The sequence below is a fragment of the Diceros bicornis genome, chromosome 1, assembly GCF_020826845.1.
Source record: "Diceros bicornis minor isolate mBicDic1 chromosome 1, mDicBic1.mat.cur, whole genome shotgun sequence".
In the NCBI taxonomy this organism is placed as follows: Eukaryota; Metazoa; Chordata; class Mammalia; order Perissodactyla; family Rhinocerotidae; genus Diceros; species Diceros bicornis.
In genome coordinates, this window is record NC_080740.1 from 55,667,860 (window position 1) to 55,681,082 (window position 13,223).

The following is a 13,223-nucleotide window of genomic DNA, read 5'->3' on the forward strand; positions in this document are numbered from 1 at the left end:
TATGTTTTGCAAATATTCTCTCCCAGCTGGTTGGTTGTTTGTTCATCTTGATTCTGATTTCATTTGTCTTATAAAAGCTCTTTAGTCTGATAAAGTCCCACTTGTTTATTTTTTCTTTAGTTTCCCTAGTCTGGGTAGGCATGTCATCCGAAAAGATTCCTTTAAACCCAATGTCAAATAGTGTGTTGCCTATATTTTCTTCTATGAGTTTTATAGTTTCAGGTCTCACCTTCAGGTCTTTGATCCATTTTGAGTTAATTTTTGTGAATGGCGATAGCACATGGTCCACTTTCATTCTTTTGCATGTGGCTGTCCAGTTTTCCCAACACCATTTATTGAAGAGACTTTCCTTTCTCCATTGCATGTCCTTAGCACCTTTGTCGAAAATTAGCTGTCCGTATATGTGTGGTTTTATTTCTGGGCTTTCAATTCTGTTCCATTGATCTGTGTGTCTGTTTTTGTACCAGTACCATGCTGTTTTGATTACTATTGCTTTGTAGTATGTTTTGAAGTCAGGAATTGTGATGCCTCCTGCTTTGTTCTTTTTCTTTAGGATTTCTTTAGCTATTCGGGGTCTTTTGTTGCCCCATATAAATTTTAGTATTCTTTTTTCTATTTCTGTGAAGAATGTCATTGGGATTCTGATTGGGATTGCATTGAATCTGTAGATTGCTTTAGGTAATATAGACATTTTAACTATGTTTATTCTTCCAATCCACGTGCATGGGATATCTTTCCATTTCTTTATGTCATCGTAGATTTCCCTCAATAATGTCTTGTAGTTCTCATTGTATAGGTCCTTCACCTCCTTGGTAAGATTTATTCCTAGGTATTTTATTCTTTTTGATGCAATTGTAAATGGTATTATCTTTTTGAGCTCTCTTTCTGTTAGTTCATTATTAGCATATAGAAATGCAACTGATTTTTGTAGATTGATTTTGTACCCTGCAACTTTGCTGTAGTTGTTGATTGTTTCTAACAGTTTTCCAACAGATTCTTTAGGGTTTTCTATATATACAATCATGTCATCTGCAAATAGTGAGAGTTTCACTTCTTCGTTACCTATTTGGATTCCTTTTATTCCTTTTTCTTGCCTAATTGCTCTGGCCAAAACCTCCAGTACTATGTTGAACAGGAGTGGTGAGAGTGGGCAGCCCTGCCTCGTTCCTGTTCTCAGAGGAATGGCTTTCAGTCTTTCCCCGTTGAGTATGATGTTAGCTGTGGGTTTGTCATATATGGCCTTTATTATGTTGAGGTACTTTCCTTCTATTCCCATTTTATTGAGAGTTTTTATCATAAATGGATGTTGTATCTTGTCAAATGCCTTCTCTGCGTCTATTGAGACGATCATGTGGTTTTTATTCTTTGTTTTGTTGATGTGATGTATCACGTTGATTGATTTGCGGATGTTGAACCATCCCTGCGTCTCTGGTATAAATCCCACTTGATCATGGTGTATGATCTTTTTAATATATTGTTGTATTCGGTTTGCCAATATTTTGTTGAGGATTTTTGCATCAATGTTCATCAGCGATATTGGCCTGTAATTTTCTTTCTTTGTATTGCCTTTGTCTGGTTTCGGTATCAGGGTGATGTTGGCCTCATAGAATGATTCAGGAAGTGTTCCATCTTCCTCTATTTTTTGGAATAGTTTGAGGAGGATGGGTATTAAATCTTCTTTGAATGTTTGGTAAAATTCACTGGAGAAGCCATCTGGTCCTGGACTTTTATTTTTTGGGAGGTTTTTGATTACTATTTCAATCTCTTTACTTGTGATTGGTCTATTCAGATTCTCCATTTCTTCTTGGTTCAATTTTGGGAGGTTGTATAAGTCTAAGAATTTATCCATTTCTTCTAGATTGTCCAATTTGTTGGCATATAATTTCTCATAGTATTCTCTTATAATCCTCTGTATTTCCATGGTATCCGTTGTAATTTCTCCTCTTTCATTTCTAATTTTATTTACTTGAGCCTTTTCTCTTTTTTTCTTAGTTAGCCTGGCTAAGGGTTTGTCTATTTTGTTTATCTTCTCGAAGAACCAACTCTTTGTTTCATTAATCCTTTCTACTGTTTTTTTAGTCTCAATATCATTTATTTCTGCTCTGATTTTTATTATTTCTCTCCTTCTGCTGGCTTTGGGCTTTGTTTGTTCTTCTTTTTCTAGTTCTGTTAGGTGTAATTTAAGGTTGCCTATTAGGGCTTTTTCTTGTTTGTTAAGGTGGGCTTGTATCGCTATGAGTTTCCCTCTCAGGACCGCTTTTGCTGCGTCCCATATGGTTTGATATGGCATGTTATCATTTTCGTTTGTTTCCAGATAGTTTTTGATTTCTCCTTTAATTTCATCAATGATCCATTGGTTGTTCAGTAGCATGTTGTTTAATCTCCACATTTTTGTCACTTTCCCAGTTTTTTTTTCCTGGTTCATTTCCAGTTTCATAGCCTTATGGTCTGAAAAGATGCTTGTTATGATTTCAATCTTCTTAAATTTATTGAGGCTTGCTTTGTTTCCCAACATATGGTCTATCCTAGAGAATGTTCCATGCGCGCTTGAGAAGAATGTGTAGTCAGCTGTTTTTGGGTGGAGTGCTCTGTATATGTCTACTAGGTCCATCTCGTCCAGTTTTTCATTTAAGTCTAATATTTCTTTATTAACTTTTTGTCTGGATGATCTATCCATTGCTGTAAGTGGGGTGTTAAGATCCCCTACTATTATTGTGTTGTTGTTGATTTCTCCTTTTAGGTTTGTTAATAGTTGTTTTATGTACATTGGTGCTCCTATGTTGGGTGCATATATATTTATAAGTGATATGTCTTCTTGATGGAGTGTCCCTTTTATCATTATATATTTCCCTTCTTTGTCTTTCTTAACCTGTTTTATCTTGAAGTCTACTTTGTCTGATATGAGTATGGCAACACCTGCTTTCTTTTGTTTGCCATTAGCTTGGAGTATTGTCTTCCATCCTTTCACTCTGAGCCTGTGCTTGTCTTTAGTGCTAAGATGTGTTTCCTGAAGGCAGCATATTGTTGGGTCTTGCTTTTTAATCCATCCTGCCACTCTGTATCTTTTGATTGGAGAGTTCAATCCATTTACATTTAGGGTAATTATTGAAATATGAGGGTTGAATGTTGCTGTTTTGTCACTTATTTTCTGGTTCTTTTGCATTTCCTTTGTTTCTTGTCCCATTTGTTTTGGACTGCCAATTCAGTTTGGTTGTTCTGTCTTACGATTCTTCTAGTTTTCTCTTTGTTTATCATATGTGGTTTTAATTTGATTATTTGTTTAGTGGTTACCTTGAGGTTTGGGCGAAAAATCTTCTGTATGAGATAGTCCATTATCTGATAGCCTCCTATTTCCTTATACTAAGTCAATTCAGTCACTTTCCTCTTCCCCTTCTAAGTTGCTCTTGTTATACCTTATTCTATCTTGTGTTGTGGCTGTGTGTTTACAGTGATGAGGTTAAATTTATTTTTGGTGAATTTCTTCCTTTGATCTTTGAGTTTAGTATTTAAGTGGTTGCTAACCTATTCCGGTAAAGATCTACTATTTCTCTGATTTTGTCTACCTACTTTTCTCCTTACTCCAAGCTTTGTGTTCCCTTTCTCTTCTTGTTTTCAGGCCTGAGGGCCTTCTTGAGTATTTCTTGTAGTGGCGGTCTCGTGGCCATGAACTCCCTTAGCTTTTGTTTATCTGGGAGAGTTACTATTTCTCCATCATATTTGAAGGATATTTTTGCTGGATAGATTATTCTTGGCTGAAAGTTTTTGTCTTTTAGTATTTTGAATATATCATTCCAGTCTCTTCTAGCCTGAAATGTTTCTGTTGAGAAATCCGCTGAGAGCCTGATGGGAGTTCCTTTGTACGTTTTTTGTTTTTGTCTAGCTGCCCTTAATATTGTTTCTTTGTCGTTGACCCTGGCTAGCCTTACCACTAGGTGTCGTGGTGAAGGCCTTTGTCTGTTAATATATATAGGAGTCCTGTTGGCTTCGCTTACTGGTATTTCCTGCTCCTTCCCCAGATTTGGGAAATTTTCAGCTATTATTTCCTTGAATAGGCTCTCTGTTCCTCTTTCCCTCTCCTCTCCCTCAGGAATACCTATAATTCTTATGTTACATTTTCTAATAGAGTCCGATATTTCTCGGAGTCTTTCTTCATTTCTTTTTAGTCTTAGTTCTCTCTCTTCTTCCATCCGGAGTATATCTGTATTCCTATCCTCTAAAGTACTAATTCTTTCCTCCATATTGTCAGCTCTGTTCTTTAAAGATTCCAGATTCTCCTTTATCTCCTCCATTGTGTTCTTCATCTCCATCAGCCCTGATAGGTTTTTCTTTATGATTTCAATCTCTTTTGTGAAGAAACTCCTAATCTCATTTAATTGTTTGTGTTGTCTCGTATTTCGTTGAGTGTTTTTATGATAGCTATTTTGAAATCTCTGTCATTTAGTTTATGGATTTCTGTGTCTTCGGGGTTGATTTCTGGGTGCTTGTCATTTTGTTTCTGGTCTGGTGATTTCATATATTTTTGCATTGTGGTTCCTGTGTTGGTTTTGATTTTCCTCATCCTGGAAGTCTCTGGTTGCAATTTCCACCTGCCGCCACTGTGTGGTGGTAAAGGGCTGTGTAGTCTAAGCCCCCTGCGCTCTGCCCCAGTTTTTCTGCTGCGATCCGCAGTTTTGTTTTGTTTTGTTTTGTTTCTTTTCCCCACTGCGATCCACGGGTCCAGTCCAGTTTATTCAGGTCTGCCTCGGACCGCTAGATCTGGTCGAGCTGCAGACTCTGGGTTGCGGGGAGGGGGGAGCTCTCTCTTTTGCCCTCTGGGTCCCTGACGTGGGAGGCTTCTCGTTTGCCCCTCTTTATCCGCTCTCTGGGTTGCTCAGATGTTGATGGTAGCCCTGTGGCTCCTCTGAGCCCTCTGTGCGGGAGTTTCCCACTGGCTGAGAGCGCCCGAAGAGCTACAGTTTCCCGCCGAGGGCCGCCCCTCCCCCCTCTCTGGGAGCCGCGGGGACTGGATCGCTGATCTGATGGGGAGGGAGCGGAGTTCTCCTTACCTCTCCCCACTTCCTCCGGGGGCCCAGCACGTTCCGCTCTCAGATGTGCGGCAGTGTGGATCCCTCCGCTCCAGCTTTTGACTGTCTGGGATTCCGTTGTTGGTCTGTGGCTGTTACTTTTGTTGTATTTTGTGGGGGAAGAATTCACGGGAAAGCTCACTCCGCCATGATGCTGACGTCACTCACTTCATTCTTTTTGACTGCTACATAGTATTCCAGAATATAGACTCACCAAATGTGCCCATTGATGGATATTTAGTTTTGTCCTAGATTTCCTATTCTAACAAATGCTGCAATGAATATACTTTTACATATATCTGTAAGTTAGCATGTTTTTTCCCCCTCTGAGTAGTTCCTGAGAAGTGGAATTACTGGGTCCTAACATGTATACTCTTATTTTGAGAGCTATTGACAAACTGACTTCCATGTGGCTGTTCTGACTGTACAGTGTACAAGAATGTTCTTTATACTGCACTCTCATCAACACTTGACATGATCAAGATTTTTTTTCTGAGTGAAAACTGATAGATCATTAATTTGTGCTTCTCTAATCATCAGTGAGGGAAGGCATGGTTTCCTTGCCATTTGTGCGTCTTCTACAAATCACCTGTTTTTATCTTTTCCCCATTAGTCTGTTGGGCTGTATTTTCCTTATGAATTTGTAGGATTTAAAAAAAATTTTATATCTTAATCCTTCATCGGTTTTATGTCACCAATATCTAGTTTCTTCTTTGTCTTTAAGTTTGTTTATGATGTGTTATTAATTCTAATGGAGGAAAATTTATCCATCTTTTCCTTTATGGCTCATGTTTGTTAGGACTTGTTTAAGAAAATCCTTGCTGACTCCTCTTGTCATAGGCTTATTAACTCTGTGTTTCATTCTATCATTTTGATTTTTTAAGGTTTGAAATTGAGGTGTCAGTGGGGAATCTGAGTAGAATTATCTAAATGGCAGGTGATTGTTTCAGAATGGAGTGGAAGTCAAAACCTATACTCGAGAGAGAGATTCGGGGCTTCTCAGAGTGGAGGAGATGGGTGAAACCATCTGCACACATAAGACTGTCCAGAGAAAGCATGTAAATCTAAAGAGAAGTGGGCCAGGGACACAGATCTGAGAAACACCAGTATTAACAGAACTGGTTGAACAAAGGGATATACAGGAGATGTAAAATGAACAGCCTGAGAGGTAGGAGGAAAACTAGAGAATGATGGATAAAAGGAACCAAGAAAGGCAAGCTTTAACAAGACTGCAATAGCCATTGGTGTCAATTAAGATTTCCATCAACCTAGACTGTAACAGTTATTTATTTGTCTGTTGTTTTCAAGGAGATAATAACTTAACAGAGCAGGTACCAGGTTTTATTCATATTATATTAGTAGACCTGAATATGGTGCCTGCCCATAGTGGCATTCATTCAGCCAACATATATTAATCTATAAATCTATAATCTACTCATAAAAATATAAAGGCTTGTTGAGTGAATAACTTTTGAAATCTTCCTCTTTCCTTGAATTTCTTTGTCAAAGCAAATCTTACAACTGACTAAGAATCTTGAGAAGGTGCTGCAACCTTTTCGCTCACACTAGATAACTAATGATGGAGAACTAGCTTCCAGCTCTCCTTCCTTTGGTCCTGGCCTCTAACAGATCAAGGTGGCATCTGTGAGTGTACAACTTGAGAAGAAATGTGATGTTTGACCTGTACCACTGTGCCAATTTGAGAGGAATTTGGAGTGTGTCTGCAAATGCCAACCTCTCTTTAATGTGCCCTGTAACTATGCTGGAGGCTTTATATTGGCCACGTTCTGACAGTTATTGCATGGATTTTTGAAGCACCTTTCCTTGAACTGTCAATCTGTAAATTCTCTGGAAAACCAGTCCATGGGGTAAAGGAGTGGAATTATTCATAAGATAGTTTCTACCTCACCTTGTGGTGAAATTACTCACTCAGGGTATAATTAAGTCATAGACGTACTGGCCTGAATGTGGATAAAGGTGGAAAGGAAATAATTCCTGTTCCAATGTGAGTGCTTTCTGATGTTTGACAAGCATCTGGTGTGTTGATCCATGAACTGAGGAGAAGTTAGAGTCCCCTATAAAGGAGACAGATAGATTTTTTTTTTCAGGCTAATAGGAGAATAACTGACTGGAGAGGGAAGGAATAGGCAGAATTGAAAAAGCATAAGGTCGTAAACCAGATGACAACAGTGAAATCTGATAGGTAAGGGCTAAGTAACTAAGTTGAAGCCTGAGGGAGGTGAAAGCAGCAGAAAGAGAGGTCAGGTGATAGGATTCTAGACTGAGCAGGCACAGGGCATGCACGTGCTGAGAGGGGCCAGGACAGGCCCCACCACCAGCAGGTCAACCTCCCTACCACGTACAGAGGGCTTGAAGGCCCTTAGTGTGCCCCTGCTGTTCTCCAGAGGTGGCATGTGGACGTGGCCTGGTGAGTTTACATCCAAGCTAACAAAAGACAAACACTCAGATGTTGCAGACAAATTAAAATTTATTGAGACAGACAGAAAGGTACCTACTCAGGACTACAGTTAAGCATTTACTATTAACCAAAGAGTCTTGTTCACATTCCAGAGAATTCTACTTGGAAAAGCATTCAGAATTTACTAGGTTTTTCTACTTCACTATTTTGTCTACAATAGACAACAAACTGACACTCAGGATTTGGTGGGCTCTCATTACAATGCTACACACTGAACAGGGACAAACATCAGTGACTTTGAGAAAAAGGTATAAAAAGACCAAAACCACCCACTGTAGAAAGGACTCTTGGATGTTACTGTACAGTGTGGTCAAGGTAAAAAGCCAATGTGAACGCATCCTGGGAAGAGCAGAGGGGCAGACCTGGACAGACACGTCATCACTCACTGCTGGGCGTGGGAAAATGGGCATAAAGAAGGGGAAACTGATACAAAACCTCAAATTCAGTATTAAGGTAGTCCCATGCCTAGAATATTTGTGGGAACAAAAGACATTAATATGGCAGACAACTAACCATGGTGGAAGAAAATTCTGGGATGTAAGTTGGATGCCAAGGAAATGGTATTAAATAAAAGAACTGTTTATGGAATTCCCCAAGGAGTTTCCAAAAATGAGTAGTGAGGATTCAATTCAATACCTGTCTCAAACAAGGGAATAGATTATCACATTATTTTTTTTTAATCAAGATTTTTATGTTTACTCAGTCACTGGCTAAAGGACTCCTGCCAAAAAAGAGGAAAACAAAAATTCTCCTCCTAAGGATAAGATAACTAAAAATATCCAATCTTTAGTACTTGTGAAAAGTACTAAAGACCTTTAAAAACTCTAATGCTGTCATGCCAAAGTGAGGCATGAAAAGTGGCATTAATGTTGCACCATTGATTTTGGGTTCCAGTCTGGGGATGGCTTTTTATTTAATATTTTAATGAATTAAAATATCTTCTTGGAATCTCTCAGAAAACGAGCATCTCATTACCTTACTGGGAATTGACTATTGAGCACTCTTCTCCATCATTAAGTTAATGCTAAGGATCTTTAAGTGTCATCTTAATTTGACACTTGTCATAAGATAATTAGGCAAATTAAAATCAGTGGTTCACTCTGTTCCTAGAAGTTTCTCTAAGTGAAATCAATCTGTCGATTTTAATTTGTTCTCTTGTGCATTCTTCCAAGCTCAGAGGAGATAGTAACAATGGTTTTCTTTGATGGTCTAAACTGAGATTTTTTAATGTCTTGATTCTTTTATACATTCTATTGTAATTTAGCTTCAATTAAGCATCTGTTTTCTAAATTATGATCTCAGAGTTTTGTTCAAGTGAGAAAAAAATATCAAAACTGAGGTGATGGAATTGAGATCCCAATACAGAGCTTGCCCATGGTCTCCCTATACCTAGGGTCCCGGTTGTCCTTGTGTCTCTCGGGCCAAAGGTGTTCACTATATCAAGTATGTTCATTTCCCATCTGAGACTAACTCTAGGGATAATGAGACTTTATCTGGCCAATGCAAGGATTGGAGAATGCTAGTTTGAAGCAGGCTGGTAAAGTACAAATCACTGGTCAATTTGGGGTGGGGGCTTGGTCAGCTGCCACTATAATCATGGTTTGACTGAATATATTTTTTGCCTGAGTTTATGTGGTCTTGTGGACTGGCTGGAGCTCACGGAGAAGGGAATAAAAACAAACGTGGGCCAGCAAGCCTTGCCAGGTGGCTGATTAGGGCATTCAGGTCAGTGGAAACCAGGTAGGGCAGGAGCTTAAGGGCTGGTAGTGAACTAAATGGGGCCCCTTTGAAGACTACTCTTTGGTACTTGTATCTGGGCCAGCTTGACAGGGAGAGACAGCCTAAAACTATGAGATGCCAACCCTACCAAATTTGGAGATAGACTCTAATAATGAGCTTATTAAAGGAAAAGAAACGCAATGGTGAAGGGCTTTCATTAGTATCTCAACACTGGGGCGGGTGAGGGGGTGGGGGCAGGACTAGCTCTGAAAAATCTAACCCTAGCTTCCATGTGCTACTATAAAGTTCTTTCTAGGTCTTCATCTAGGATTCTTTACAAATGATGAATGATGTAAAATCCATACAGCTTTTATACTCTCATCATGATTTGTGGTTAGAAAGGGGGCAAAAGCAAAACATTGAGTTTAGAATCCTGAATTTTCTACTGCTAAGGAACACCGTGGTACTGTCTTCTCAGAGAGCAGGGGGTGTGCGAACATGCCTTAGAAAAAGCCCTTGAGTAGGTAGGGAAGGGAGGAAACTGCGGCAGACAGAACCGCTGCAGTCTGAGGGGGGCTTTGAGCTGAAATGAAAGAGATGGCTTGTGAATCTGCCCACGTGGGAGTTGCATGGCTTCTGTGAGAAAAGCAATTTAGGCAGAGAGAGGCTTATTCAAATCAAAGAGGCTTCCAGTAACTCTGCTGATGCACAAAGAAACCTCCTCAACCTACAGGCTACAAGTGCCAACTGTTAGTGCAAGAAAGAACTTCGATACAAATTTCCTATTCCAGAAATTGTGATCCAGGTCTGGACAAGCTGCCAAATTTGTAATTGTTTTCCAAGTGAGTTTTTAATAGATACCTACTTTTTCTGAGAGGTGTGTGTACTTGTGTGTGTGCAAGGCATATACACACACAGTCTCTTCTGCACATACATATTTATGCAAGTACAGAGAGAAACATCCAGACACAATATTTTTAATAAAGAAAATCAATTCCCCAAAGGGGTGCTTGACTGAATTAAGGCTGCTGTTTGTAGGAAGCCAGATATAGTGATGTGAAAAACTAACTTTTAATAATAAACACCAGGGGTGCTGGGGGCAGGGGAGAAAAGGTACAGTGTGGTGTGTTTTCCACAACATCTACAGGACACAAGAAAAGCACTTAGACACTGTAAGGCTGGGAACCATGCTGTAATAACCACCTTGTGGGTGATCAAAAGGGCCTTAGACATTTAGAGGGCGGGGGCTCCCTGCACTGTCAGAATCCCACATAAATCACATGCTCATTGCAAAAACCTCTTAGGAGAGAAGGAGGCTCTAATTCAGCCAGCTAGTCCCCTGTCTAAAAAACAAAACAAAACAAAACACAACATCCTTCTTCCCACACAACCATATGCAAAATCAGAATGCTCTGGGAACAAAGAGTTGTCTTCCAAACCTTAGGTTGGGTATAGAGAGCAACAATGGAGAAGAGACCTTGGTGCCGTGGAGTCTTAGATACAAATGCGGGAACAGGAAGTGACTTGCAATTTTGTGCAAACCTTGTGTCCTCCTCCTTATGGGGACTACCATATGTACCCGACTTCATCCTCTTTGTCGTCATCCTCATCTTCATCATCCTCCGTCACTGCCCGGGCATGCACCCTCAGCTTCCCCAGTCTGTCCTTTGGTCCCAGCTCCCGTTCATCCTCTAGGTCATCGAGCAGGACCACGGAGCCGCCACTGCCAAAATCTCCTGAGGTTTCCTGCTCCTCTTCTGAAACATTAAGAAGGAAAAAAAGATTTGAGGTTAGTTTCTGCTTACTCATGACCCATGTCAGTGTTTCCCTCGCGTATGACTTAACTGTAGGGCAAAAGCATGCACTTTACTTTCTGAAGGTGGGAGCATCCCGCTCTGGGTAGGGTTAGTCTACATGGCATGGACCATAAGCTTTGTTCTGAGATGAAGCCCAGGATTTTTGAGGTGCTTCTGCCTTCTTGGGAGGTTTATAATCCTAAGCGAAAAGTCAAGGCAGCCTAAGTGGCTCTTTGCCTGCAACAGTTCCTGACTGTCAAAAACTGTTGTCCAGCCCACTGGTCATGGTGAGGTCTTGCCACTCGAAAACCTAGCTAATCTCCTCCGATTTCAGGGTTACTCTGTCTCCATTGTAAACTCACTCACTGTAGACCACAGCCACCTCTTGAAATTCCTCTGCTCAGATCCTAATATAGCGGAGACCTCCAGGTTAACAGAGGTCACTGTGGGGCTGGTGCAGAAGGCCTTACTCACCGCAGCTCACAGTGCCCTGTTTCCTGGAGCCGGCCAGCTCGTTCCCATATTTATCCACACACCAGCACTGCCCCGTGCTACCGTGGCACTGCGTGGCTTTGTAATAGCCCTCCTCATTACACCGGGGTATGAATGCTCCTGGGGGAATCAGAGAAGTCCAGAGATACTCAGGGTTAATGCCTTCCAAGACAGAGAATAGGGTTCACACATCAGACAGGGTGTTTGCTGCAGGGCTACAGGAGAGAAAGGGTTGGTTGGTTATTACTTAGTCAAGATTACGGGACCCTGGGACTTGCTCAAAGATAGACAGGATTCCTTCTATTCTTTCTTTGATGAGTTCTTATTTTTCCCTTTAAATCATGAATGGGTAATAACTTCATTTTTTCCAGTTTTATTGAGTATAATTGACATACAGCTCTGCATAAGTTTAAGCTGTACAGCATAATGCTTTGACTTACTTACATATATCGTGAAATGATTACCACAATAAGTTTAGTTAACATCCATCATTTCATATAGATACAAAAAAAACTTTTTTTCCTTGTGATGAGAACTCCTAGGATTTACTCTCTTAATAACTTAGATATACACCATACAGCAGTGTTAATCTAGTCATCATGTTGTACATTACATCCCTGGTCCTTATTTATCTTATAACTGGAAGTGTGCACCTTTTGACCGCCTTCCTCCAGTCCCCTCTTCCCCACCTATGGTAACCACAAATTTGATCTCTTTTTCTATGAACTTTTTTTTTTTTTCTTTTTTTGGGTTCCACATTTAAGTGAGATCATACAGTATTTTGTCTTTCTCTGTCTGACTTATTTCACTTAGCATAATGCCCTCAAGGTCCATCAATGTTGTTGTAATTGGCAGGATTTCCTTTTTATAGCTGAATAATATTCCATTATATATGTTTATCAACTTTACCCATTCCTCTGTCACTGGAGACTTATGTTGTTCCCATGTCTTGGCTATTGTAAATAATACTGCTTTCAACATGGGGGTGCAGATATCTCTTCAACATAGTGTTTTTGTTTCCGTTGGATATATTCCCAGACGTGGAATTGCTAGATCATATGGTAGTTTGGTTTTTAATTTCTTGAGGAACCTTCCCTACTGTTTTCCATAGTGGCTGTACCAGTTTACAATCCCACCAACAATGCACAAGTGATTTCTTTTCTCCACATCATCACTAGCCTTTGTTATCTCTTGTCTTTTTGATGACAGCCATTCTAATAGGCATGAGGTGACCTCATTGTGGTTTTGATTTGCATTTCCCCAGTGATTAGTTATGTTGAGCTCCTTTTCATGACCCTATTAGCCATCTGTATGTCTTTTGTGGAAAAATGTCTGTTCAGGTCCTTTGCCCGTTTTTAAATTGGATTATTTGGGGTTTTTTTTGCTATTGAGTTGTATGAGTTCTTTATATATTCCAGATTTATTATATTATTACATGCTGTCAAGTTGGCTTTGACTCCTGGTGACCCTGTGAATAAGTGATGTCCACAATGTTCTTCTCAACAGCCCTATTCAGCTCCTATAGCCTCATACCTATGGCTTTTATGGCTTCTTTTATCCATCTCATATTTGCTTTTCCTCTTCTCCTGCTGCCTTCTACTTGTCTTTTCCAAAGAATCTTGCCTTTTTATGAGGTGCCCAAAGTAAGACAGCTTCAGTTATCATTTTTGCCTC

At 40.0% G+C, this 13,223-nt stretch overlaps 1 protein-coding gene and 1 long non-coding RNA gene across 2 annotated transcripts in view; one reads left to right on the top strand and one right to left on the bottom strand.

The window, feature by feature from the left end:
• LOC131405734 (uncharacterized) overlaps positions 1-13,223 on the top strand; it is a 193,530-nt gene that overhangs the window by 154,880 nt on the left and 25,427 nt on the right. The gene's annotated exons all lie outside the window — the stretch shown is intronic.
• SPOCK1 (SPARC (osteonectin), cwcv and kazal like domains proteoglycan 1) overlaps positions 7,544-13,223 on the bottom strand; it is a 478,475-nt gene continuing 472,795 nt past the window's right edge. Inside the window, exons 9-10 of the mRNA XM_058540847.1 lie at positions 11,532-11,669; positions 7,544-11,018 (exon numbers count right to left, since the gene is read on the bottom strand). Of these exons, the coding sequence (XP_058396830.1) occupies positions 10,828-11,018; positions 11,532-11,669 (329 nt within the window). The 3' untranslated portion in view covers positions 7,544-10,827. The remainder of the gene's footprint in view (positions 11,019-11,531; positions 11,670-13,223) is intronic.